The sequence below is a fragment of the Oncorhynchus mykiss genome, chromosome 13, assembly GCF_057628025.1.
Source record: "Oncorhynchus mykiss isolate SJ-2025 chromosome 13, ASM5762802v1, whole genome shotgun sequence".
In the NCBI taxonomy this organism is placed as follows: domain Eukaryota; kingdom Metazoa; phylum Chordata; class Actinopteri; order Salmoniformes; family Salmonidae; genus Oncorhynchus; species Oncorhynchus mykiss.
This window is the reverse complement of record NC_143034.1, coordinates 66,567,493-66,593,863: the sequence shown is the minus strand read 5'-3', so window position 1 is coordinate 66,593,863 and position 26,371 is coordinate 66,567,493. Positions and strand designations below refer to the sequence as shown.

Genomic DNA, 26,371 nt, shown 5'->3' with positions numbered 1-26,371 from the left:
ACAAAAGTAATGTAACTAAGCACGTGGACTGATGAGTAGGATTTTGTTTTCACAAGCTTTCACAACATTGATTGCTTTTGATTTAAAAAATGCTTTATCTGCCTTCTCAATGAAAACTAGTTCAATTCAAACATGTATTTCATGAAAAATACAATTTTATGGACGATGCACCGTGCTGCCTTGTTGACAACATGACTGAGCGGCTCAGATTACTGTTTTATTTGAGATGGCGCGCCTCCCTCCCCGCTTTCGCCCGATTATGATTCAACCTGAGCCAGCGTAATAAAACTCCCTCTTTGGTTCGGTCTTTATGAGTTAGCTGGAGCTGCTGCCCTCCAGTGGCTGACGTGGGATATTTGTTTTTAGGAAAAGCCCCTGCGTGTTTGCCATTGGTTTCTTTTAAAGACTTGTTGTGCCGTTATACGTATTTTCTAATGGTGTTTAAAATTACTTTTTTTGGGGCTAAGAGAAATGTGTTAATCAAAAATATTATTCGTATTTATTTTTAAACCGGAAGTACGAAGATACGTTTTTCCATGACAACCAGCGACGCGTTCTTAGCAACTGCTTCAGAATGGCAAAAATTATTGGTGCTAAGAAATCATTGTGGCAACAAGTCTGTGAAGGTAAGGTATGCTTCGCTTGTAAATACCGGTATGCATGTTGTCGACTAAAATATAAATAAAAATGGCGTTTTCATTGTTGTGTGCAACCAGAATATGAGTCGGAGCAGCCCAGTCCACCCAGCGCTGCTTGGACAGACAGTGGTTCAGTGAGCACTCATGTCTCCCAGTACAGCGCCAGCAAGCACTCTCCTGTCTTCTATAGTCTCATGGCAGCTAAGGTAAGGCAGCCAACAATAATTGCACTTCAGTAAATAAATTCAAATTCAACAATTCATTTGTAAAAATAAAACGATATGTTTGTCTACATGGTGCTGTATGGCTTTCTAGGTTGCTGTGGATGATGATCCTGTGAAGCATGTTGACCCTCTTCTGAGCCACCCTGCCCTTGCTGGATACTCTGTCTTGGACAAACCTCCATCCTCCTGTCACAGACAGCCTCTGACCACACACCCTGCATCCACTCCCCAGCGTCATCAACGTGAGTTTCAAACCACTTAAAACTGTAGCTTCTTTGTATGTGCTAAACATAGTATTGCCTCTGCCAAGAGGTCTTGACGTTTATGGCACAGGAAGTAGACTAGTGTCCTGTAGCCTCAGTGTTTCTGGTGCAAGACCCGATACTGCTTTCCCCCCTCAATCGCTATACATAATCTATGCTTTTATCAGGAACAATACTTTCCTGTTTAATTAGCTCTCTAAGCACAGTAGAGGATAATAATGTTTCAAGTCTGTCTTGATTTTACTCCCCAATAATAGTACCAAAACAATGTTTTAGGCTACAGTTGGAGTGAAATTTCCCTTTGCATGGCAGAAAGGCCACTCTTACCCCACTTGTGTTGATCCATTCCCATGTCTGCCCCAGGCCCAATCACCCAGTTCCTGGAGGGGTCCGTGTTCCCAGTGCTACTGCCTGGACTGGAGGCCATGCTGAGAGAGGCCCAGAGACAACACTGCCTGGAGGTACTGGCACTAGGCGGCCTATATCACACGATAACACTAACATGGTATAATGGCAATTTACTAGATATCAATGTGGCCCTGCAGAACACTACAGACCACCAAACTAGAATACATTACAGTATTTTAATAGTTTGCTTCTCCTGACTGTACTACATAAACGACTTTGAATTATAGAGTGACAGGATGTATGATCACCTCTTCTGAAATATTGTCTCTAACATGAATCCCGACACCCAAAACTAGTACTAGGACTTATTTAATACGACTTCAAGCACTGATTATACTATGATAATGATGATTATACTGTAGCCTACTTCTGTAGAGCTCTGCAGATTATTACAGTACAGTAACACTGTCATCCTTTTACCTGTTTAAGAGGAAAAGAACAGCATTCAACGCTTGTGACTTCCTAACTGAGTGGCTGTACAAGTAAGACTGCCTGCATGCCCCCTTTGCTCTCTTCCATTCTCAGTTGATTTAGTAAAAATCTTTGACAATGTCTCTGAACTTTCTGCCACCTCTTTATCTTCTGAGTGCTAAGCCATTGCTTTTACCATAAAAAAAAAAAGTCTGTCTCTAAAAATGGATTGGTGTTACGCAACTATGACTGTAGTTTGTCTTTGTGTGAAACTAAGCTTAATATTCTGTCTGCTACGGTCTGTTCCAAAGCCTTTTCTTCTCTCTCACTGCAGTCGGAACCCCCGCCGGCAGGGACAGGCCCCTGTGGACTTCCATGAGATCCCATTTGTCAAGGACTGGCTCAGGATACAGTGAGATGCAGGAGACTTAATAAAGTGTATACGCAAACATAACACAGAGCAAGAAAGTAATCTCAGAAATCACATGGAATATGTATGCATGTACACACACACACACACACACACACACAGTGACACAAACTTGCACCTTAGGCTGATGCTGCCCTTATGAACAGAGGTGACTCACACGCTGCCCTCTCCTCTCTCCATCCCCTCCTCTCTTCTCCCTCCCTCTCCCAGTCCCAGGCCTCCCATCCCTCTCTCCCTACTGCTGTCAGACCAGCATGCTGCTGTTCTCATCCAGTCCTTCTGGCGGGGCTATACTGTGAGTGTCGTTGATAGTAAATTAAAGGTCACTGTTATTTTAGATGATAAATATTCTTGTACCATTTTAAAGGGTGTCATTGCACGGTGTGTAAAGGGTTAAATGCTCCACTGTCCCCTATTTTGCTGTGTGTTTGTTAGTGTGTAAGCGTGCATGCTTATGTGTTTTTTTATTTATTTTTATTAATTTATTTAACCTTTATTTAACCAGGTAGTGTTACGGGTGGGTGTTGCCATCGTGACCAGTGAACTGAGATAAGGCGGAGCTTTACCTAGCATGGACTTGTAGCTGACCTGGAGCCAGTTGGTCTGGCGACAAATATGTAGCGAGGGCCAGCCGACTAGAGCATACAGGTCGCAGTGATGGGTGGTATAAGGTGCTTTTGTAACAAAACGGATGGCACTGTGATAAACTGCATCCAGTTTGCTGAGTAGAGTATTGGAAGCTATTTTGTAGATGACATCGCCGAAGTCGAGGATCGGTAGGATAGTCAGTTTTACTAGGGTAAGTTTGGCGGCGTGAGTGAAGTAGGCTTTGTTGCGGAATAGAAAGCCGACTCTAGATTTGATTTTAGATTGGAGATGTTTGATATGAGTCTGGAAGGAGAGTTTACAGTCTAGCCAGACACCTAGGTACTTATAGATGTCCACATATTCTAGGTCGGAATCATCCAGGGTGGTGATGCTAGTAGGGCGTGCGGGTGCAGGCAGCGAACGGTTGAAAAGCATACATTTGGTTTTACTAGCGTTTAAGAGCAGTTGGAGGCCACGGAAGGAGTGTTGTATGTTCTTTTACGTGCATGCATGTGTGTGTATTATTGTGTTCAGGCGTGTGCATTTTCAGGAGCTGGCCAGTGACCCCATATGAAACAAATATATTGTGTAATCCCATTATTTTCTGGCTACAGCGTGATTATGTCATCAGTGATGCACTGCCTAATTCCTTCCTGTGTGGGTGTTCTTGAGTGCTCTGTTCTGGATAAATATAGACACTAATTGCTGTAAGTCGCTCTGGTTAAGAGCGTCTCATAAATGACAAAAAAATGTAAAGTCACACACACCCATAGACGCACTTCTAATCAGACAAGTCTCTGTCTCGTCTATCTACTAGACACTTGTTGTCTGTTTATGATGTAACCACAAATGAGCCCTTTTTTACACACAAACACCAAAACAAAACTCATCCCTGCGACTCTGTGACAGCGTAGAAAAATCCAGCCAAAAATCTCCTCATTGTCAGTGTAAATGATTAAGGATCGACGATGCCAGCTGTGGTTTAGATCTGTCATGTCCAAACAGGCTCTGTGCTGTTTTATGGGCTTGGGCCAGCCCAGAACTGGGTCCGAGGGGCCAGCCCAGAACTGGGTTCGAGGGGCCAGCCCAGAACTGGGTCCGAGGGGCCAGCCCAGAACTGGGTCCGAGGGGCCAGCCCAGAACTGGGTCCGAGGGGCTGGCTGTTTGATGTACAGCCATGTTTGTGTCTGTGGATAATGGGGATCTGGGACTAGATCTTAACTAGGGCGTGCGTAGTGGTTAACCCTCCCAACTCACATACAGGGCCTTCGGAAAGTATTTAAACCCCTTGACTTTTTCCACATTTAGTTACGTAAACAGCCTTTTTCTAAAATCTACACACAAAGCGAAAACAGGTTTTTAGTAAACATAAATACATATTAATATAGGTATTCAGACTCTTTGCTATGAGACTCGAAATATTCCATTGATCATCCTTGAGATGTTTCTACAACTTGATTGGAGTCCACTTGTAGTAAATTAAATTGATTGTACATAATTTGGAAAGACACACACCTGTCTATATAAGGTCCCACAGTTGACAGTGCATGTCAGAGCAAAAACCAAGCCATGAGGTTGAAGGAATTGTCCGTAGAGCTTCGAGACAGGATTGTGTCAAGGCAGCATTGAAGGTCCCCAAGAACACAGTGGCCTCCATCATTCTTAAATGGAAGAAGTTTGAAACCCCCAAGACTCTTCCTAGAGCTGGTCACCCGGCCAAACTGAGCAATCGGGGGAGAAGGGCCTTGGTCAAGGAGGTGACCAATAACTTGATGGTCAATGACAGAGCTCTAGAGTTCCTCTGTGGAGATGGGAGAACCTTCCAGAAAGACAACCATTTCTGCAGGACTCCACCAATCAGGCCTTTATGCTAGAGTGGCCAGATGGAAGCCACTCCTCAGTAAAAGGCACATGACAGCCAGCTTGGAGTTTGTCAAAAGGCACCTAAAGACTCTCAGACCATGAGAAACAAGATTCTCTGGTCTGATGAAACCAAGATTGAACTCTTTGGCCTTAATGCCAAGCAGCATCACATATATATTGGATATATACAGGTATATACAGTGCCATCATGCTTCAGAGGAGTGTGTGTGTGTGTGTGCGTGCGTGCGTGCGTGGGTGGGTGGGTGGCTCAGCGGGGTGGAAACAGTGTATGTGAAGCTTTTCAGCAGACGTCAATACTATTTTCCTCTTGTTCTCACCTCTAGCCCTTTATCCATCATACTCATTCTAATCCTTCCTCTCTCATTCAGTCTCCCTTACACCATACTCTCCTGTCCCCCCCTTCCTCTAACTATCTCTCTCTTCCTCTCTCATTCAATCCCCCTTACATCATACTCTCCTGTTCCCCCTTCCTCTGACTATCTCTCTCTTCATCTCTCATTCAATCCCCCTTACACCATACTTTCCTGTTCCTCCCCCCTTCCTCTGACTATCTCTCTCTTCTTTTTTCATTCAATCCACCTTACACCATACTCTCCTGTTCCTCCCCCCTTCCTCCGACTATCTCTCTCTTCCTCTCTCATTCAATCCCCCTTACACCATTCTCTCCTGTTCCTCCCTCCTTTCCTCTGACTATCTCTCTCATTCAATCCCCCTTACACCATACTCTCCTGTTCATCCGCTTCCTCTGACTATCTCTCTCATTCAATCCCCCTTACACCATACTCTCCTGTTCCCCCCTTCCTCTGACTTTCTCTCTCATTCAGTCCCCCTTACACCATACTCTCCTGTTCCTCCCTCCCTTCCTCTGACTATCTCTCTCATTCAATCCCCCTTACACCATACTCTCCTGTTCCTCCCCTTCCTCCGACTATCTCTCTCTTCCTCTCTCATTCAGTCCCCCTTACACCATACTCTCCTGTTCCTCCCCTTCCTCCGACTATCTCTCTCTTCCTCTCTCATTCAATCCACCTTACACCATACTCTCCTGTTCCTCACTCCCTTCCTCTGACTATCTCTCTCTTCCTCTCTCATTCAATCCACCTTACACCATACTCTCCTGTTCCTCACTCCCTTCCTCTGACTATCTCTCTCTTCCTCTCTCATTCAATCCACCTTACACCATACTCTCCTGTTCCTCACTCCCTTCCTCTGACTATCTCTCTCTTCCTCTCTCATTCAATCCCCCTTACACCATACTCTCCTGTTGCTCCCCATCCTTCCTCCGTCTATATCTCTCTTTCTCTGCCTCACCCCTTTCTCTTACTATCTCTCTCTTTCTCTCTCACTCACTTGCCTGAGTTATGTAACCTGCTTGACGCAGCGTTGACTGCAGAGGAGGGGTGTGCGGGTGCGTGTGTACGTGCATTTGTGTGTACCCCTCCCTCCCTCACCTCTTTCATTGACAATATGTGTAGTTGTTACCAAGGATGAATGGTCGGCATCAGAAACACACATTGATGCCACATAGCAGCCAGTATATCACACAGCAGCCAGTATATCACACAGCAGCCAGTATGTCACACAGCAGCCAGTATGTCACACAGCAGCCAGTATGTCACACAGCAGCCAGTATATCACACAGCAGCCAGTATGTCACACAGCAGCCAGTATATCACACAGCACCCAGTCAGACAATGTTCTTGTCTCTCTGAGCAGCACAGGGAGATGCTAGGCTGAACACTAGAAAGAGAGATGCTACGACACAACATGTTATGTAATATACTTAGCTAACACACCGTAGCCATAGCCCAGCTAGCCATAATCCTCCATCCTTTAACTCCTGCTAGGCACAGTGCAGTACAGTACTGGAGGTACACTTCAAAGTGTAAACTCCTCTTTTCACAGTCCCCAAATCCAGAACAAATTCAAGACAGTGTACAGTATTATATCGAGCCATTATTGCATGGAAATCCGTTCCATCTCATATTGCTCAGATAAACAGCAAACCTGGTTTCAAAAAACAGATAAAGCAACACCTCACGGCACAAGGCTCTCCCCTATTTGACCTAGATAGTTTGTGTGTATGTATTGACATGTAGGCTACGTGTGACTTTAAAACATGTTTGATGTAGTTCTGTCCTTGAGCTGTATTATGTCATGTTTCCTGTTTAGTGTGGACCCCAGGAAGAATGGTTGCTGCTTTCGCAACAGCTAATGGGGATGTTCATTAGGCACCAAACAGAATAAAAGGGACTGAAACAGTGAAGGACTACCTGCACTCACCCAATAAGAAAAGCTTCCCTTTCAAAACGTTTTGCTATGGTTTGCCCTAATGAATATGACCCTGCTCTAACCATCCGGAAGCCTTAGCCAGCAGATGCACTACATAAGCCCACCACAATGATCAGTGGAGGCTGCTGAGGGGAGGACGGCTCATAATAATGTCTGGAATGGAGTCATTGGAATGGTATCAACCATATGGAAGCCATGTCCTCCCTTAAGCAGCCTCCACTGACAGAGATACATTACATAAACCCACCACAGAGATATACTACATAAACCCACCACAGAGATATATTACATAAACCCACCACAGAGATATATTACATAAACCCACCACAGAGATATACTACATAAACCCACCACAGAGATATATTACATAAACCCACCACAGAGATATATTACATAAACCCACCACAGAGATATACTACATAAACCCATCACGGAGATATACTACATAAACCCACCACAGAGATATACTACATAAACCCACCACAGAGATATACTACATAAACCCACCACAGAGATATATTACATAAACCCATCACAGAGATATACTACATAAACCCACCACAGAGATATACTACATAAACCCACCACAGAGATATACTACATAAACCCACCACAGAGATATACTACATAAACCCACCACAGAGATATACTACATAAACCCACCACAGAGATATATTACATAAACCCACCACAGAGATATACTACATAAACCCACCACAGACCACTCAAGGCATTGCAATGGTGAGTTAAACAGTATTGTGGTCAAAGGAGACCAGTAATAAATAGCTTTCCAATTAAACAGTCAATGGGGCTCAGTAGTGTGGCCATGCAGAGAAAGAGAGGGCTTTTATGGTCATAGATAGATGCCTCTAGGGTTCTGCTCCGTAGAGCCTACCCCCACTCTCAGAGATTTACAGGCACGGACTCAGTACCTAGCCCAGTCCAGCCCAGGACATCTCATAGCCCAGCACAGCAGAGCTTAGTCCTAGCCTACCCCATTCCAGTCCATAGTCAGTCTAGCTTATAGCCTAGCCTACCCCAGTCCATAGTCAGTCTAGCCTATAGCCTAGCATAGTAGTTTAGCTTGTTCTAGTCTATAGCCTAGCCAAACCCAGTCCATAGTCAGTCTAGCCTATAGCCTAGCCTAGTAGTTTAGCTTTTTCTAGCCTATAGCCTAGCCTACCCCAGTCCATAGTCAGTCTAGCCTATAGTCTAGCCTAGTAGTTGATCTTTTTCTAGCCTATAGCCTAACCTACCCCAGTCCATAGTCAGTCTAGCCTATAGCTTAGCCTACCCCAGTCCAGTCCATAGTCAGTCTAGCCTATAGCCTAGCCTAGTTGCTTAGCTTTGTCTAGCCTATAGCCTAGCCTACCCCAACCCAGTCCATAGTCATCTACCTCTCTCTGTACTTAGATTGTGAGTAGCTAGGTACTGCTGTGCCCTATACTTACTTTGTCAGGGCTCTACATTGCGACCATTTTACTGGCATATGCGCCTAAATATTTTGCTGTGCGACCTGGAATTGTAATTTAGGAGCACCAGTGTGCCTAGAAAAACATCACCCAGATAATTGTTGTAATGATCTGTACGGCAGCACCTGAGTGCCATGGAGAACACACTGAGCGCAGAATCATGACAAAGAAAATGTCTTGTTACCTCAAATATTTTGTTGTGTGCTCCTAACATTTTTTACTCACACATGCTCCTTGTAAAAAGGGGCAGCAGAGAGCCCTGTGTATGACTGTGGGGTGTAGGCTTGGGTGACCCCCAGTATTATCCCTGCATGCCCTGGCATGGCCTGGTAGTGGTGCCACCACTATCAGTGATGAATTCACAGAACTGTGGGGACATAGAAATAAAATCTGTAGAACAGACATCCCCATTCAAGTCAAGACTCCACACCTGTTCTAGCAAATACATGTCTATGTGAGGCAAAGCTGTTGAAGAGAGATTTTTCCCATAGAGAACTAGGTCTGTGATTCCAGATGAGTGATTGGAGGGATGTTAGTTGACTTGCATTAGACCAGTGAGCTAGTGAAAAGCTAATGGTAGACAAGCCATTATGAGGGGCGGACAATAAGAACACAAGGGCTGAGTTTGTCTAATAACCACAATGAACACTTCTCTAATCTGTGTCTAGCCATCACTCCCTATAGGCTTATAGTACACACTACATAGGGAATAGGGTGCTGTTTGAGACACAGCCAGTGATGCAGTGAGGAACCACAAGGCACTTAGATGAACCCTGTGTGGCTCACAGGAAGTGCAGTACCCTGAGGCAGAGCGTGGTTCTTCCTCCTCGCCATCCACCCCTACATTCCTCCATGGCCCGGCTCTGCTGTAGATGAATCAAATCAAATCACATTTTATTTGTCACATGCACCGAATACAACAAGTGTAGACTTTACCGTGAAATGCTTACTTACAAGCCCTTAACCAACAATGCAGTTCAAGAAATATGGCTCAGAAAATATTTGCTAAAGGTGGTACCTGTACCGAGTCAATGTGGGGGGTACAGGTTAGTCGAGGTAATATGTACATGTATGTAGGGGTAAAGTGACAATGCATAGCTAACTGACTATGCATAGTAGCAATGTAAAAACATATGTAACTAGTCTGGGTGGCCATTTGATTAATTGTTCAGCAGTCTTATGGCTTGGGGGTAGAAGCTGATCCGGAGCCTTTTGGACTTAGACTTGGCGCTCTGGTACCACTTGCCATGCAGTAGCAGAGGAAACAGTCTATGACTTGGGTGACTGGAGTCTTTGACAGTTTTTTGGGCTTTCCTCTGACACTGCCTATTATATAGGTCCTGGCTGGCAGGAAGCTTGGCCCCAGTGATGTATTGGGCCGTACGCACTACCCTCTGTAGCGCCTTACGGTCGGATGCCGAGCAGTTGTCATACCAGGCAGTGATGCAACCGGTCAGGACACTCTCGATGGTGCAGCTGTAAGGGACACATGCTAAATCTTTTCAGTCTCCTGAGGGGGAAAAGGTGTTGTCGTGCCCTCTTCACGACTGTCATGTTGTGTTTGGACCATGATAGTTTGTTGGTGATGTGGACACCAAGGAACTTGAAACTCTCAACCCGTTGATGTTAATGGGGGCCTGTTCGGCCCGCCTTTTCCTGTAGTCCGGGATCAGATCCTTTGTCTTGCTCATGTTGAGGGAGAGGTTGTTGTCCTTGCACCACACTGCCAGTTATCTGACCTCCTCCTCATAGGCTGTCTCATCGTTGTCGGTGATCAGGCCTACCACTGTCGTCGTCAGCAAAAATAATGATGGTGTTGGAGTCGTGCTTGGCCACATATTCGTGGGTCAACAGGGAGTACAGGAGGGGACTAAGCACGCAACCCTGAGGGGCCCCAGTGTTGAGGATCAGCGTGGCAGATGTGATGTTACCTACCCTTAACACGGGGGCAGCCCGTCAGGAAGTCCAAGATCCAGTTGCAGAGGGAGGTGTTTAGTTCTAGGGTCCTTAGCTTAGTGATGAACTTTGTGGGCATTATGACCAGCCTTTCAAAGCACTTCATGACTACTAATGTGTGTGCTACGGGGCGGTAGTCATTTAGGCAGGTTACCTTGGCATTCTTGGGCGCAGGAACTATGGTGGTCTGCTTGAAACATGTTGGTAGTACAGTCAGGGAGAGGTTGAACATGTCAGTGAGGACACTTGCCAGTTGGTCTGGGCATGCTGTGAGTACACGCCCTGGAAATCCGTCTGCCCTGTGGCCTTGCGAATGTTGACCTGTTTAAAGGTCGGCTACGGCAAGCATGATCACACAGTCGTCCAGAACAGCTGGTGTTCTCATGCATGCTTCAGTGTTCAGGATGAAGTAAAGTATCTGATCTCAGACTCTAATCCCCTTTCCTCTCCGCTTTATTTTTCTCCTCTCTTCTCCTCCCTTTTCTCCCACAGACTTGGTCAAGAGCTCTGCCTCAGCTAGACCACCTGACAGAGAGAATGACACTTGGAAGGCGTGTGTGTGTGTGTGTGTGTGTGTGCATCTGCGTATCTTTGTGTCAGGTATTTATGTGGGTGTTTGTGGTTTTGCATGTGTTTTATGCTGTGTGTGTGTGCGTGTGTGTGTGTGTGCGTGTGAACAGGTTTTCTTGGGAAGACTTTGACTTGTAGCGAGGATGCCAGTGGGGATTAAGTTGGATGGGGTCTCACTGTGCGTTTGGTGCTTATGCTGTGTGTGTGTGCGCGCTGTCTCGCTCATTTATATAATCACGTTTGAAATGCCCATCCTTCACACATACCCAGGGGAGGGACAACTCACTCACGTGTTCAACTAAAATACACACAGACACACACATTCATCCTGACATGCACACCAAAGTACACAATACACACATACTCAAAAGATTATTAGGAAAGGCGCACTAATGGTTTGACACACAAAAACACTCATCCGTATGTAATGAAACAGACACGTGTACAGACAGACATGATGCAGTGCTAAACTGAATCCATAATGCACTTCAGCCATAACAAACCTCATCCTGGTTAACTAGCTATCTGCACTGATTTACACAGACACTCCCATCACCCATTCCCTTTCTTCCTCAAGTGCCATACCGACACACACACATGCATGCGCACGCATGCACACAAACAAGACAGACTGCCCCCCTCCTGACCCTCACCCCTCATTTCCATCTCTATGGTATCTCCCGTCAGCAGAGGGGGTTGTGCTGCGTTCTGACACCCACTGAATAAACCATGGATCCCCTACCCCCCTCCACCCCAATGCCATGGTACGGCCTTACGTAACAGGCCCACTTTCACAGCCACACACTCACATTTAGACTGCAGCTAGCTACGACTAACCACTAACTAAGGCTATACTGGGGAGAGAGATGGAGGAGGGGAGAGACCGGGGGGAGGGGAGGCTGAGGAACAGGAGAGAGATGGAGGAGGGGAGAGACCGGGGGGAGGGGAGGCTGAGGAACAGGAGAGAGATGGAGGAGGGGAGAGACCGGGGGAGGGGAGGCTGAGGAACAGGAGAGAGATGGAGGAGGGGAGAGACCGGGGGAGGGGAGGCTGAGGAACAGGGGAGAGATGAAGGAATGGGAGCAAGGGGTGGGAGGGTGAGAGGAGGCAAAGGAGTAGAGAGAGGGGAGGGTAGAGAGAGTGAAAGGAGGGATCATGGGAGGAGGGGAGAGATATGTAAAAGGGACACACTGGGGAGAGGGAGGAGAGGGAGATAGAAATGGGAGAAAGGGGGAAGGGTGAAATGCGGGAGGGAGAGGCAAGAAGTGAGGTGGAGAAGAGAGAGGAAAGATGGGAGAGAGAGGAAGGAGAATGGTATAAAAGAAAAGGGCAGATGGGAACAAGGAGAGGAGGTAAGAGAGTGGCAAACAGGAGTGTGTCTGGGATAGAAAGAAGATATGAAGAAAAAGAGTGATCAGACAGACAAACACACTGATGATCAGACAGACAGACAGACAGACAGACAGACAGACAGACAGACAGACAGACAGACAGACAGAGTGATAGGATGAGATAGTAGAGCGAGAGATATTTAACTTTCCACTCTGGAACAACATCGGTAGGAGGGGTGAGAGGAGAATGGAGAGCAGGAGAAAACAGGTGAAGAGGGACTCTGAGACATAAAGATCTAGTCAGAGTGTAGGAAAGAGGGGGGCTGGGAGAGAGGAGGATTCAGGGACATGTTCTATTCAGCTACCCTGCAGCAGCTATTTGGAACCTCCATTGAAAGCGTTGAGGCCACACAGAAACACAGGGAAAGACCTCGGAAAGGCTCCCTCAGTATTCTGGATTTAGTCCCACCATCCACATTATCATCTGCATTATTATTCACATGATCATCAACATACAATAGCTGAAAGACCTGGCACTGCCTTCAGTTTACTGCCAAACACGTTGTTTTATCAACACGGGAATCCGCATGAATGTTAGTACTGCTAAACTACCCATCCTATTGCCTGCAGCGAACAGTACACACACACACTGCTGTATGGTATTCTGGAGGAAGGAATCTTTATTCAGGTGTGCCAGCCAGTGTGTTTCTCCTCCAGCTGCTCCAGATTAAAACACAGTAGGATTCTACCAGAGAGGATCTGGACCATCTAGAGGATACTGCCTGTTTTAGTTTGATTGACAATGTGGATTCAATCAAGGTCAAACACAAGAATAGTCATTACAACTGTTTCCGACCGTGTGTGTGTGTGTGTATAGGTGCGGGCCCGTGCAGATGTGCAGGAGCTGCGCCAGTGGCAGAGGGAGCTTAGAGAGGATAACCGTGACATCACCAAAACAGTCCAAGAATTCTGGGCTCACCAGGAGAGCCGGGGTGAGTGAACACACACACACACACACACACCTGAGGTAACTGACAAAATAACGGAAACAGTTGAGTAAATCAGGTAGGGATGGGCACGCTTATTCAGATATTCAAATGTCCGAATGTGCATTTTTAGTCTATTTTAACAATGAAAAGGCTTTGTCTAAATGTAATTATTTATGAGACAATGCTACACACAAGGATATGCCATGACATTTGACATTTTTAATTCAAAAAAAATATCTTTTGAATGTAGTTTTATGACATAAAGTACATACCATAGTAGCCTACACGGGTTTCACGTGTGTGTTATTGTCGGACAATCAGTGGCACCGTCTACACTCAGTGGCTCCGTGTGTAGTAAGCAACGTGGGAGATCTCTAATCAATGCAAAATTGAATTAAAATGACAGAATTTAGTTAGTTAAATGAGAAGGAGTAGGCTACAACTATCAGAAACCATCAGGTAAGCTGTTGTTTAATCTGAATGGAGTTGCTGCTGAGGACAGAGCGAGAGCGAGGGAAGGAGAGGGAGAGAATGAGTGCAGGAGAAGGAGGGGGAAGAAATATGGGAAGTGAAGGAGACAGAAGAGAAAATGTCTGCAGGGTTCAGGATGTCTTTGTGACACAGAGGGAGGGGAGGGGGACTGCACACATCTTCAGAAGGAGATGGAGGCAGGAAAGAAGGAGAGAGAGAGAGAGTGAGGGAGATAAATGTCAGCGCGGGTGTGTGTGTGTGTGTTGGGGGGCGCGGGGTAACATCAAATGACACTGTCTTCTGTAAGGATTATCCTACTGCAATGTGTGTGTGTGTGTGTGTGTGTGTGTGTGTGTGTGTGTGTGTGTGTATATAAATATATATAGTGTAGAGCAGCTGGGAATGTAGGCCCTATTCCAGAGAGAAAACCCTGAGCCCTTAATGGCTGACTGGCTGGCATTCCTGGGAGAACGACACAGCTCTGTCCTTGACAACACACACACACTTTACAAATATGCACACACACAAACATAACCACATGCTCAATACATACAGAAGCACAGATTACAATGCACATACATGCACAGAATATCTCCGTCACATACATACAAACAGATATGCTTAAACATACATACACACAGGCAGATGTTTTAACAGCCCTGCACATAGCACGTCTACATTTTGTTTTAGACACACACACACTCCACTCACACACACACACACTGACACATCGGTCTTTTCCACATGACCACCACATTGAGGCACGCATTCCAAAACGACAAAGGCACACACACCACACACATCCAAATAGCTGTGGAGCAGCGAACATTCTTACACTTCCTGGTACACGACACTCCTGCTGCGTGAAGCGAGTGCTGACCTGACATTCCAGCAGGGGGCCTGGGGAGGCTGCGGGATCACAGAAACACACCTGACCTTATGTTCTCAATGGAGATGGAGAGGGACCTCTCTATCTCTCAGCATCAGCACCTGTTGTCAATGGAGACCTCTCTCTACTCTCTACCTCTCAACAGCAGCACCTGGATACAGTATTCTCAATGGGGAGGTACTTCTCTCTATACCTGACTACTGTGTTGTCAATGCAGACCTCTCTACCTCTTCAACATAAGCACCTGACTACTGCGATCTCAATGGAGAGCCCTCTCTCAACATCAGCACCACAGCATTGTACAGTACTTGTGTGTGAGAGAGACCGAGAGATGCATATAGAAAGATGGGAGGAAGGGGTAGATGGTAGAGACAGAGAGACCTTGCTGGGCTGTTTTTGCTGAAGTTGCAGTTTGTTTGTTGTTTTTGGGTGAAATGAACCGAGAGCAGAGCAGCATACAGTGCAGAGTGACGAATGACACAAACCACAGGACCGAGAGAGAAGAGGGGGAGTGTGAGAGAGATGGAGCAGAGAGAGAGAAAGACCTGAAAGAGAGGCAGAGGAAAAGAGAGAACTTGAGATGGGAGAGAGAGAGGAAGAGCGAGACATGAAAGGAGAAAATAAATGGCAACTGTGTGATGCAGCTGCTGCTGCCAGGCTGATCTCATCTGACCCAGTACCATACCATACCCATTCACCATTACACACTTCACAGGCTGATCTCATCTGACCCAGTACCATACCATACCCATTCACCATTACACACTTCACAGGCTGATCTCATCTGACCCAGTACCATACCATACCCATTCACCATTACACACTTCACAGGCTGATCTCATCTGACCCAGTACCATACCATACCCATTCACCATTACACACTTCACAGGCTGATCTCATCTGACCCAGTACCATACCATACCCATTCACCATTACACACTTCACAGGCTGATCTCATCTGACCCAGTACCATACCATACCCATTCACCATTACACACTTCACAGGCTGATCTCATCTGACCCAGTACCATACCATACCCATTCACCATTACACACTTCACAGGCTGATCTCATCTGACCCATACCATACCCATTCACCATTACACACTTCACAGGCTGATCTCATCTGACCCAGTACCATACCATACCCATTCACCATTACACACTTCACAGGCTGATCTCATCTGACCCAGTACCATACCATACCCATTCACCATTACACACTTCACAGGCTGATCTCATCTGACCCAGTACCATACCATACCCATTCACCATTACACACTTCACAGACTGATCTCATCTGACCCAGTACCATACCATACCCATTCACCATTACACACTTCACAGGCTGATCTCATCTGACCCAGTACCATACCATACCCATTCACCATTACACACTTCACAGGCTGATCTCATCTGACCCAGTACCATACCATACCCATTCACCATTACACACTTCACAGGCTGATCTCATCTGACCCATACCATACCCATTCACCATTACACACTTCACAGGCTGATCTCATCTGACCCAGTACCATACCATACCCATTCACCATTACACACTTCACAGGCTGATCTCATCTGACCCAGTACCATACCATACCCATTCACCATTACACACTTCACAGGCTGATCTCATCTGACCCAGTACCATACCATACCCATTCACCATTACACACTTCACAGACTGATCTCATCTGACCCAGTACCATACCATACCCATTCACCATTACACACTTCACAGGCTGATCTCATCTGACCCAGTACCATACCATACCCATTCACCATTACACACTTCACAGGCTGATCTCATCTGACCCAGTACCATACCATACCCATTCACCATTACACACTTCACAGGCTGATCTCATCTGACCCAGTACCATACCATACCCATTCACCATTACACACTTCACAGGCTGATCTCATCTGATCTCATCTGACCCAGTACCATACCATACCCATTCACCATTACACACTTCACAGGCTGATCTCATCTGACCCAGTACCATACCATACCCATTCACCATTACACACTTCACAGGCTGATCTCATCTGACCCAGTACCATACCATACCCATTCACCATTACATACTTCACAGGCTGATCTCATCTGACCCAGTACCATACCATACCCATTCACCATTACACACTTCACAGGCTGATCTCATCTGATCTCATCTGACCCAGTACCATACCATACCCATTCACCATTACACACTTCACAGGCTGATCTCATCTGACCCAGTACCATACCATACCCATTCACCATTACACACTTCACAGGCTGATCTCATCTGACCCAGTACCATACCATACCCATTCACCATTACACACTTCACAGGCTGATCTCATCTGACCCAGTACCATACCATACCCATTCACCATTACACACTTCACAGGCTGATCTCATCTGACCCAGTACCATACCATACCCATTCACCATTACACACTTCACAGGCTGATCTCATCTGACCCAGTACCATACCATACCCATTCACCATTACACACTTCACAGGCTGATCTCATCTGACCCAGTACCATACCATACCCATTCACCATTACACACTTCACAGGCTGATCTCATCTGACCCAGTACCATACCATACCCATTCACCATTACACACTTCACAGGCTGAAACACAAGCACTGGAAATGGCCTAAAAACCTCACCGGCTGAAACATTTCATGACCTCGCCATTAAGGCGGGGACGGACATGGAATTTTGGATGAGGGTTATTGGTCAGCCAAATGGCCGTGGTCATGTTCTAATCATTAGAATAGCACATTTTCTCCTCTACTCCGCTCCTGACTGCATGGGCTGCTGCTGCAGTGAGGTCGACTCGTTTGCTACAACACCTTGCTTGTTTCAGCAAGGAGCAACACAGTTTCATCACGATGTAAAGAGTCCATGTTACCACGGAAATGCCCGACCAGTCAGCTGTTCGTTCCACACAAACACTTACAAAAAATGGTTATGGTGGTTATGGAAATTACTTTAAAAACGTCACCGTCTGAAACATAAGCCCTAGAAATGACTTGGATTGAAACATTATCACTGGAAATTGACTTAAAGACATTCTGAAACATAAGCACTGGAAACAAGCAGGAAAAACCTTCATACTGAGGCGGTCTCAACAGGGTTCTCAGACATGGCCGCCACAGGTCAGGTCAGGCCTGGAGGTCAAGTGTCAGCTGACAGGTGCAGAGCTCAGCACCACATTTATCTATCTCCTCGTGTCCTTGACCTCGTGTACCATGTGAGGAATGTATCTCTGATGACGGTTCAGTGAACACGACAACATAACAAAGCTAGCTATCCCATAGCTCGATAACTCCACAACAGGGTTGGGGTCAATTCCATTTAAATTCAGGATGTAAACTGATATTCCAATTCGAAATAAAACATTTTTCCATACTTTTTGGGGTAAAATTTTCATTTGCTTCCTGTTTACTTGATTGAATTGAAATTTAACCCAAACGCCATCATTAACCAGTGTAAACATAGCAAACCATCATACACAACATTGTGTCTGTGACGTCTACAACACAAATGTATTTCTATCTCTCTCTTTGTTTGAGTATTGTAACTGGTCAAATATCAAGAACTCAATTCTATTCAAGAAAGCTTTGCATCTATGATGTCACGTCTATTGTCTATTACTGAGGCTAACAATAGAACAGGCCTGGCAGCTGTCACCATGAGCTAGTCTACAAACCTCTGAATCGTGTGTGTTTGTGGATAAACTGTATGTTTGGTTTATTTTGTTTTATTCTTCCCTAGTGAGCTCGGCCCTCAATGACCTCAGGGGGGACTCCACCACCCCTCAGACCCCTCAGCTCGGTGGTGGGTACTCCAACTCAGACGTGTCCATCCAGGTGGTCTCCCCCACCCCCCAGAGCACCGTGTTCCACACCCCCACCTCCCAGATGAGTCCTGAGAGCACCGAGTCGCTGACCCCCAGCCTGCAGGGAGTAGAGGACCTGACCAGGGAGGAGAGGACACTAACTGACTCACTGACCCTGCCCGAGGCTGCTGCCGTCACTGCTTTAGCCACCGCTATGGATACCTTTTCCCCATCCTTAGGTAGCCACTGAAAGGCCATAGAGGCTGAGGCAATGTGTGTCCCAAATGGCACCCTATTCCCTATACCAGAGCTGCCCAATCCTGGTCCTGGAGGGCTGAAATACAGTGGCTTGCAAAAGTATTCACCCCCTTGGCATTTTTCCTATTTTGTTGCCTTACAACCTGGAATTGAAATAGATTTTTTTTTGGGGGGGGGGGGGGGTTGTATCATTTGATTTACACAACATGCCTACCAATTTGAAGATGGAAAATATGTTTTTATTCTGAAACAAACAAGAAAAGACAAAAAAAGCGTGCATAACTATTCACCACCCCCAAAGTCAATACTTTGTTGACCCGCCTTTTGCAGCAATTACAGCAGCAAGTCTCTTGGGTTATGTCTCTATAAGCTTGGCACATCTAGCCACTGGCATTTTTTCAAGTTGGATGGGTTCCGCTGGTGCAATCTTTAAGTCATACCACAGATTCTCAATTGGATTGAGGTCTGGGCTTTGACTAGGCCATTCCAAGACATTTAAATGTTTCCCCTTAAACCACTCAAGTGTTTCTTTAGCAGTATGCTTAGGGTCATTGTCCTGCTGGAAGGTGAACCTCTGTCCCAGTCTCAAATCTCTGGGGAAGACAAACAGGTTTCCCTCAATAAATACTTTCTATTTGGCGCCATCCATCATTCCTTCAATTCTGACCAGTTTCCCTGCCGATGACTAACATCCCCACAGCATGATGCTGCCACCACCGTGCTTCACTGGATGGTGTACTCGGTGTGATGAGAGGTGTTGGGTTTGCACCAGACATCGCGTTTTCCTTGATGGCCAAAAAGCTAAATTTTAGTCTCACCTGACCAGAGTATATTCTTCCATATGTTTGGAGAGTCTCCCACATGCCTTTTGGTGAACATCAAACGTGTTTGCTTATTTTCTTCTTTAAGGAATGGCTTTTTTCTGGACACTCTTCCATAAAGCCCAGCTCTGTGGAGTGCAGGCTTAAAGTGGTCCTATGGACAGATACTCCAATCTCCGCTGTGGAGCTTTGCAGCTCCTTTAGGGTTATCTTTGGGCTCTTTGTTGCCTCTCTGATTAATGCCCTCCTTGCCTGGTCTGTGAGTTTTGGTGGGCGGCCCTCTCTTGGCAGGTTTGTTGTGGTGCCATATTCTTTCTTTTTTTATATATAAGGGATCCATGGGATGTTCAACGTTTTGGATAGTTTTTATAACCCAACCCTGATCTGTACATCTCCACAACTTTGTCCCTGGCCTGTTTTGGAGAGCTCCTTGGTCTTCATGGTGTCTCTTGCTTGTTGGTGCCCCTTGCTTAGTGGTGTTGCAGACTCTGGGGCCTTTCAGAACAGAACATATACTGAGATCATGTGACAGATCATGTGACACTTAGATTGCACACAGGTGGACTTTATTTACTTAAATATGTGACTTCTGAAGGTAATTGGTTGCACCAGATCATATTTAGGGGCTTCATAGCGAAGGGGGTGAATACATGAAATACAAATAAAAATACATTCAAATTACAGGTTGTAATGCAACAAAATAGGAAAAACCCCAAGGGGGATGAATACTTTTGCAAGGCCCTGTACTTCTGGTTTTCAGAAGTAATTCAGACCTGGGACACCAGGTGTGTGCAACAATCTACCAGGTAGAAACTAAAACCAGAAATGTGTTGTGTTCCAGGATTGGGCATGCCCTATATAGTGCACTACTTGACCAACAACCTGTCCCTCCATATTGTTTGTGTGGCTAGGGACCTTGCCGACTACGCCAACTGGTCAAAAGTAATACACCTTACAGGGAATAGGGTGCTACGGCAGAGCATGACATGAACATCATCAATGTTATATCAACATCACCACTTTTACACACTATTACTGAGACACTACTGATGAAGAGCATAGGTTACACACTAATATTAGAAACCGTATCGATACGTACTGTAAAGATGACTAGAAACACTGGTAGTCACTAGCACAATGGCTTTGCTCCTCCACAGCGCATAGAAAGGTACATATATTTCCTGTATTTGTCACTTCCTTTTTCCACGAACAAGGTGATAATAATGCTTCAGCTCATGAAACAGACAAATGTTCTCACTCAAAACAGAAATTTAGGGCAGAGAAAAGGATAAGAGCAGATGAACAAAATAGCACATTCTTTTTCCACCTTAGCCTTGTGTCCTGCAAGTCAGGAAGCTGAATGACCCTGTTGATGGAAAGAGGAAGCGAAAGTGAGATCTGAGAAGAGTGATCTCTCAGTGACTGAGAGCAAGCGGATAAACAGGACAGAAATAAAACACTGAAAATGACAAGACAGAGTGTGATGTACTTTACTCCCTCATGGACCTTTTAGAGACCATTGACATTCCATTGGTTTTGAGAGTGCAATTCAGTGTATTGGCAATATATCCACTGTTATATGTCTGAGTGACTTACCTGCAGAGACCCTGCTCATGAAGACCTCACAGTTTTCAATTGGACCAAATCACAGAGCAGAACAGCAGGTTGGCCCTGTGATGGACAGCTGCTGGTCCAATCATGACGCAGCAGCCCCCAGAAGGCCCAGGCCAGGGAAGGGAGAGAGATGTATCTCAGTCAGTAGGTAATTGGATGCCCGGGGCACAGCTGCCACTGGGTTAGGGTGAGGCGATAAAACAGCTCATTTCATTTCGAGGACATTTGATAGGCCTGAGCAACCAGCACTCCACAGTAGAGCTTGGCTGGCTGGCCGGAAACAGTGGGTTCTGTTGCATGGTGAAACTGGATCACATAGCAGTGGGTAGGTAGCATTAGCCCAGCAGGTAGCAGGATTGCTCTACTAGTTTCAATGTTACTGCATGCACTGGCATGAACGCTTTAGCCTGGCCTCACATCTGTATGTGCTTTTGTCAACTCTGACTGGCTGAGGAGTAATCTGGGGAGAAGGTACATCTAGTTGAGGAATAGTCTGGGGTGAAGGTAACTCTTGCTGAGGAGTAGTCTGGGATGAAGGTAACTCTTGCTGAGGAGTAATCTGCGGTGAAGGTAACTCTTGCTGAGGAGTAATCTGGGGTGAAGGTAACTCGCTGGGGAGAAGCTAACTCTGGCTGGGTAGTAGTCTGTGGAGATGGTAACTCTGGCTGGGGAGTAGTCTGGGGAGAAGGTAACTCTGGATGGGGAGTAGTCTGGGGAGAAGGTAACTCTGGCTGGGGAGTAGTCTGGGGAGAAGGTAACTCTGGCTGGGGAGTAGTCTGGGGAGAAGGTAACTGGCTGGGGAGTAGTCTGGGGAGAAGGTAACTCTGGCTGGGGAGTAATCTGGGGTGAAGGTAACTCGCTGGGGAGAAGCTAACTCTGGCTGGGTAGTAGTCTGGGGAGATGGTAACTCTGGCTGGGGAGTAGTCTGGGGAGAAGGTAACTCTGGCTGGGGAGTAGTCTGGGGAGAAGGTAACTCTGGCTGGGGAGTAGTCTGGGGAGAAGGTAACTCTGGCTGGGGAGTAGTCTGGGGAGAAGGTAACTGGCTGGGGAGTAGTCTGGGGAGAAGGTAACTCTGGCTGGGGAGTAGTCTGGGGAGAAGGTAACTCTGGCTGGGGAGTAGTCTGGGGAGAAGGTAACTCTGCCTGGGGAGTAGTCTGGGGAGAAGGTAACTCTGGCTGGGGAGTAGTCTGGGGAGAAGGTAACTCTGGCTGGGGAGTAGTCTGGGGAGAAGGTAACTCTGGCTGGGGAGTAGTCTGGGGAGAAGGTAACTCTGGCTGGGGAGTAGTCTGGGGAGAAGGTAACTCTGGCTGGGGAGTAGTCTGGGGAGAAGGTAACTCTGGCTGGGGAGTAGTCTGGGGAGAAGGTAACTCTGGCTGGGGAGTAGTCTGGGGAGAAGGTAACTGGCTGGGGAGTAGTCTGGGGAGAAGGTAACTCTGGCTGGGGAGTAGTCTGGGGAGAAGGTAACTCTGGCTGGGGAGTAGTCTGGGGAGAAGGTAACTCTGCCTGGGGAGTAGTCTGGGGAGAAGGTAACTCTGGCTGGGGAGTAGTCTGGGGAGAAGGTAACTTTGGCTGGGGAGTAGTCTGGGGAGAAGGTAACTCTGGCTGGGGAGTAGTCTGGGGAGAAGGTAACTCTGGCTGGGGAGTAGTCTGGGGAGAAGGTAACTCTGGCTGGGGAGAAGGTAACTCTGGCTGGGGAGTAATCTGGGGAGAAGGTAACTCTGGCTGGGGAGTAGTCTGGGGAGAAGGTAACTCTGGCTGGGGAGAAGGTAACTCTGGCTGGGGAGTAGTCTGGGGAGAAGGTAACTCTGGCTGGGGATAAGGTAACTCTGGCTGGGGAGTAGTCTGGGGAGAAGGTAACTCTGGCTGGGGAGTAGTCTGGGGAGAAGGTAACTCTGGCTGGGGAGAAGGTAACTCTGGCTGGGGAGTAGTCTGGGGAGAAGGTAACTCTGGCTGGGGATAAGGTAACTCTGGCTGGGGAGTAGTCTGGGGAGAAGGTAACTCTGGCTGGGGAGTAGTCTGGGGAGAAGGCGGAAGCATATACAGACCAGGCTATGACATCTTGGGGATCGGTCACAAACTAGGAAACTTTTTTCTTCTAATCAGGGCCTCAACTATTATGGATATTAGTCCTTCTATACTGGGGATGTGAAGGGTGGAGGGTACTACTGCACTACTCTGAAGATCTGTATTTCAATTTGGCCTATATATCTGTCAATGTCACCTCCCAGTGACGTCTTGACAAACCAACTGAACAGCTTTAACCCTTCCATGTTCAATGTCTGGAACAGAGAGTAAGGAGCAATGAACGAATCAGTCTCGATACCTGTCCCTTTAGCGTCCCAGTAATTCACTATGGACTCTATAGTGGTCGTAAATCAACACGGTTGTGTCCCAAATGGCACCCGCACCCTATTCTATATATAGTGCACTACTTTTGACCAGACCTCTATGTAGGGAATAGGGTGCCATTTGGGACAACTTGGGACAGAGTTCCAGTGGGCCTGTTCTTGTTTAGAAATAAAAACATGATCCATGGAAAGGCGTTAACTACAAACATGACACTTTATTGAACGTTTGCCTGAATGGGTTACAGAATCTGAGAGTTAACTGTTTGTTCTTCTAATCAGGGGAAACATAGTTCTATACATAGGCATGCTGCGTCACTGCACAGTCACATCTGTGAAAACCAATACCACCCCCGTCGGATGCCCCGAATGGAACAGTGTGAAGGCAAGCCAATTCAGGAGTGGACAAGTCAAGGACATGTCAAACCCAGACAGGAGGGGTGTTTACTAATGGGGCTGCCCAGGGGGGGGGAAACGAACTTGACGGAACAGTAGTATGTGTAAAATCTCACCCTAATTTGTTCATAGCATCTTTATAAACACAGACATGAAGATCTAGATCTTTAGTAATTTCATAGAGATTTCCTTCCAAACTGGCAGGGGGTACAGTATTTGGGTAATCTGATGATGTCACAAGCAACTCCAACAGGTTATTTGTGGGCCTTTTGGCCTGTTTTGGACCCTATCCCCTGACACCCCCTACAGTTCTCTACCGTGTCTCTTATACAACCGTCCTTATCTCTCTCTCGTGTTCAAGAAAGCACAGACATAAAACTGTCATCTGATATACGCTAAAAAATATGATTTTTGTCACATGACCTTCACATAAATATAATTAGTATTTAACAGTACGTCTGAGAGAAAGGTACTTACATGTATATAAATGGTGATGAGCATGCACAGATAGGTAGTCATCGACGAGTGCAAAAATCTACTAAGTAACAGTAACTTTTAACTTTTTTTTGTACTCCACATTGAGTGAAAACATCACAAGATTGAAGAATTGAAACCCGCCCCTCTTCGGTTCTGGGAGGGTGAATCTCCACAGTTGTTCCTTGCTTGTTGTCCACCCACAGCCCTGAGGACAGGACCCGTATTCACAAAGCATCTTAGGGTAGGAGTGCTGATCTAGGATCAGGTCTCTCCTGTCCATATAATCTTATTCAGTATTATCTAAAAGGCAGAACTGATCCTATGCCAGCACTCTGAGGCCTGTAGCCTGTCCCACTGGAGCCTGGCACAGTGCAGTCAGAACGGGCCTGGGTCTGCCCCAGAGAGGCCCGAACAAAGCCTGCCTTGGCATGCAGCGCTGTGGGTTAGGGCCATATACAGAATAACCAATCTAGTAATTATATTTCTATGGTTAGGCCTACATGTAGTGCCTGCCTACCTACCCACCAGTGGAGGCTGGTGGGAGGAGCTATAGGAGGACAGGCTCATTGTAATGGCTGGAATGCAATACATGGAATGGTATCAAACACATGGAAATGTTTGACTCCGTTCCATTAATTCCATTCCAGACATTACAATGAGCCTGTCCTCCTATAGCTCCTCCCACCAGCCTCCACTGCTACCCACCCCCCAGTGAAGAGACATCCTGTAGCCCAATGACCCAGGATTACACCAAAAGACCCTTCGGGTCATAGGTCATAGCTCAGAGGTAATTCTACCATCACTGCTCTACTCTCTGCATCACTCTATTATATCACAGACACAGTAGTCATTATCTATGAAGTGCAAAACAACAAGTATTTTTGATTAGCATTATGCAACGAATGTCATATCTCTGAAAAATGTATTACGTTTCCCCATATAATAAAACTGTTACAGCAGACAGTGAAACATGTTTTGACAGAGGATACTGTATAGGAGATTTCCAAAGTTGTCGCAAGTAGGAAAAACCACACCCAAAGTTAGCTAGATGCCTCACAGACAGACCGTTGTGTTTTTCAACGTTAATAATCAAATCAAATGAAATTAAAAACATGGCTAGCATCTTGACATATGTTTTAAAATACTAGTTAAAAAGAACAAAGAAAGACACCAGCAAGAGAAAAATAAAAAACGAAATAATAACAATAAAATCAATCCAGTCACAAATCCGATAAATTAAAATCTAATCATTATTACACTAGTCAGATGCCCAGTGGTTTATATAATATATTAGGCTGGTGTCTAAAAACAATCATCCTCTACAGTCAAAAAGAAATCTAACCAAAACAAGCTATACAGCACTACTATATACAGTCTCTCTCTCGTAAGGGGAGAGCTGGTAAGTATGTAAGGGAGAGGGAGACTGAAAACAGAGACCTTGCTGTAACACAAGAGTCTTTCTTGGCACAGAAAACGGTAGTTACCAGCACAGAGGGACGAGAGGAGGGAGAGAGGCTTCTCAGATAAGGAGGACAGCACAGAGCAGTGCTGCCTTCCCCACAGACAGACACACACACACACTGGGGAAAGAGCCATTTTGTCACACAGATACGTTTGCTGATTGGGGGGGAAGTCAAAGCGATGTAGCCGTCACATAGACCATTGTAACCCCTCCCCTCTGGACTGGCTCCTCCCTTCCTCTCTCTAGCTACCCATCCCCCTTTTCTTCCCCAGTCCTCCCCACAGGCTTATAGCTGATCTCACAGTATACTATATCTGATCATTCACAGGGA

The 26,371-nt window shown here is 46.3% G+C and overlaps 2 protein-coding genes across 2 annotated transcripts; one reads left to right on the top strand and one right to left on the bottom strand.

Annotated features, from left to right (window-relative positions):
* The first annotated feature begins 355 nt into the window (after nucleotides 1-355).
* On the top strand, nucleotides 356-21,218 carry LOC149978978 (IQ domain-containing protein K-like). Its single transcript, XM_090194369.1, has 9 exons — nucleotides 356-626; nucleotides 717-844; nucleotides 954-1,121; nucleotides 1,467-1,586; nucleotides 1,963-2,015; nucleotides 2,279-2,356; nucleotides 2,585-2,669; nucleotides 13,345-13,459; nucleotides 18,604-21,218. Exons 1-9 carry the CDS (start codon nucleotides 575-577, stop codon nucleotides 18,915-18,917), a joined length of 1,113 nt encoding a protein of 370 aa, XP_090050495.1. The 5' UTR covers nucleotides 356-574; the 3' UTR covers nucleotides 18,918-21,218.
* Nucleotides 20,296-23,488, bottom strand: LOC118938097 (uncharacterized). Its single transcript, XM_090197281.1, has one exon. The coding sequence runs from the start codon at nucleotides 23,395-23,397 to the stop codon at nucleotides 22,231-22,233; it is 1,167 nt and encodes a 388-aa protein (XP_090053407.1). The 5' UTR covers nucleotides 23,398-23,488; the 3' UTR covers nucleotides 20,296-22,230.
* Between the last annotated feature and the right edge of the window lie 2,883 nt (nucleotides 23,489-26,371).

Bases quoted from the DNA above. Each gene is read 5' to 3' on its own strand.
- LOC149978978 (XM_090194369.1), top strand. From the start codon at position 575: ATGGCAAAAATTATTGGTGCTAAGAAATCATTGTGGCAACAAGTCTGT. The intron at 1,587-1,962 runs GTACTGGCACTA...TACCTGTTTAAG, and splicing joins AGAGACAACACTGCCTGGAG to AGGAAAAGAACAGCATTCAA. The intron at 2,357-2,584 runs GTGAGATGCAGG...TCCCTCTCCCAG, and splicing joins AAGGACTGGCTCAGGATACA to TCCCAGGCCTCCCATCCCTC.
- LOC118938097 (XM_090197281.1), bottom strand. From the start codon at position 23,397: ATGCTTCCGCCTTCTCCCCAGACTACTCCCCAGCCAGAGTTACCTTCT.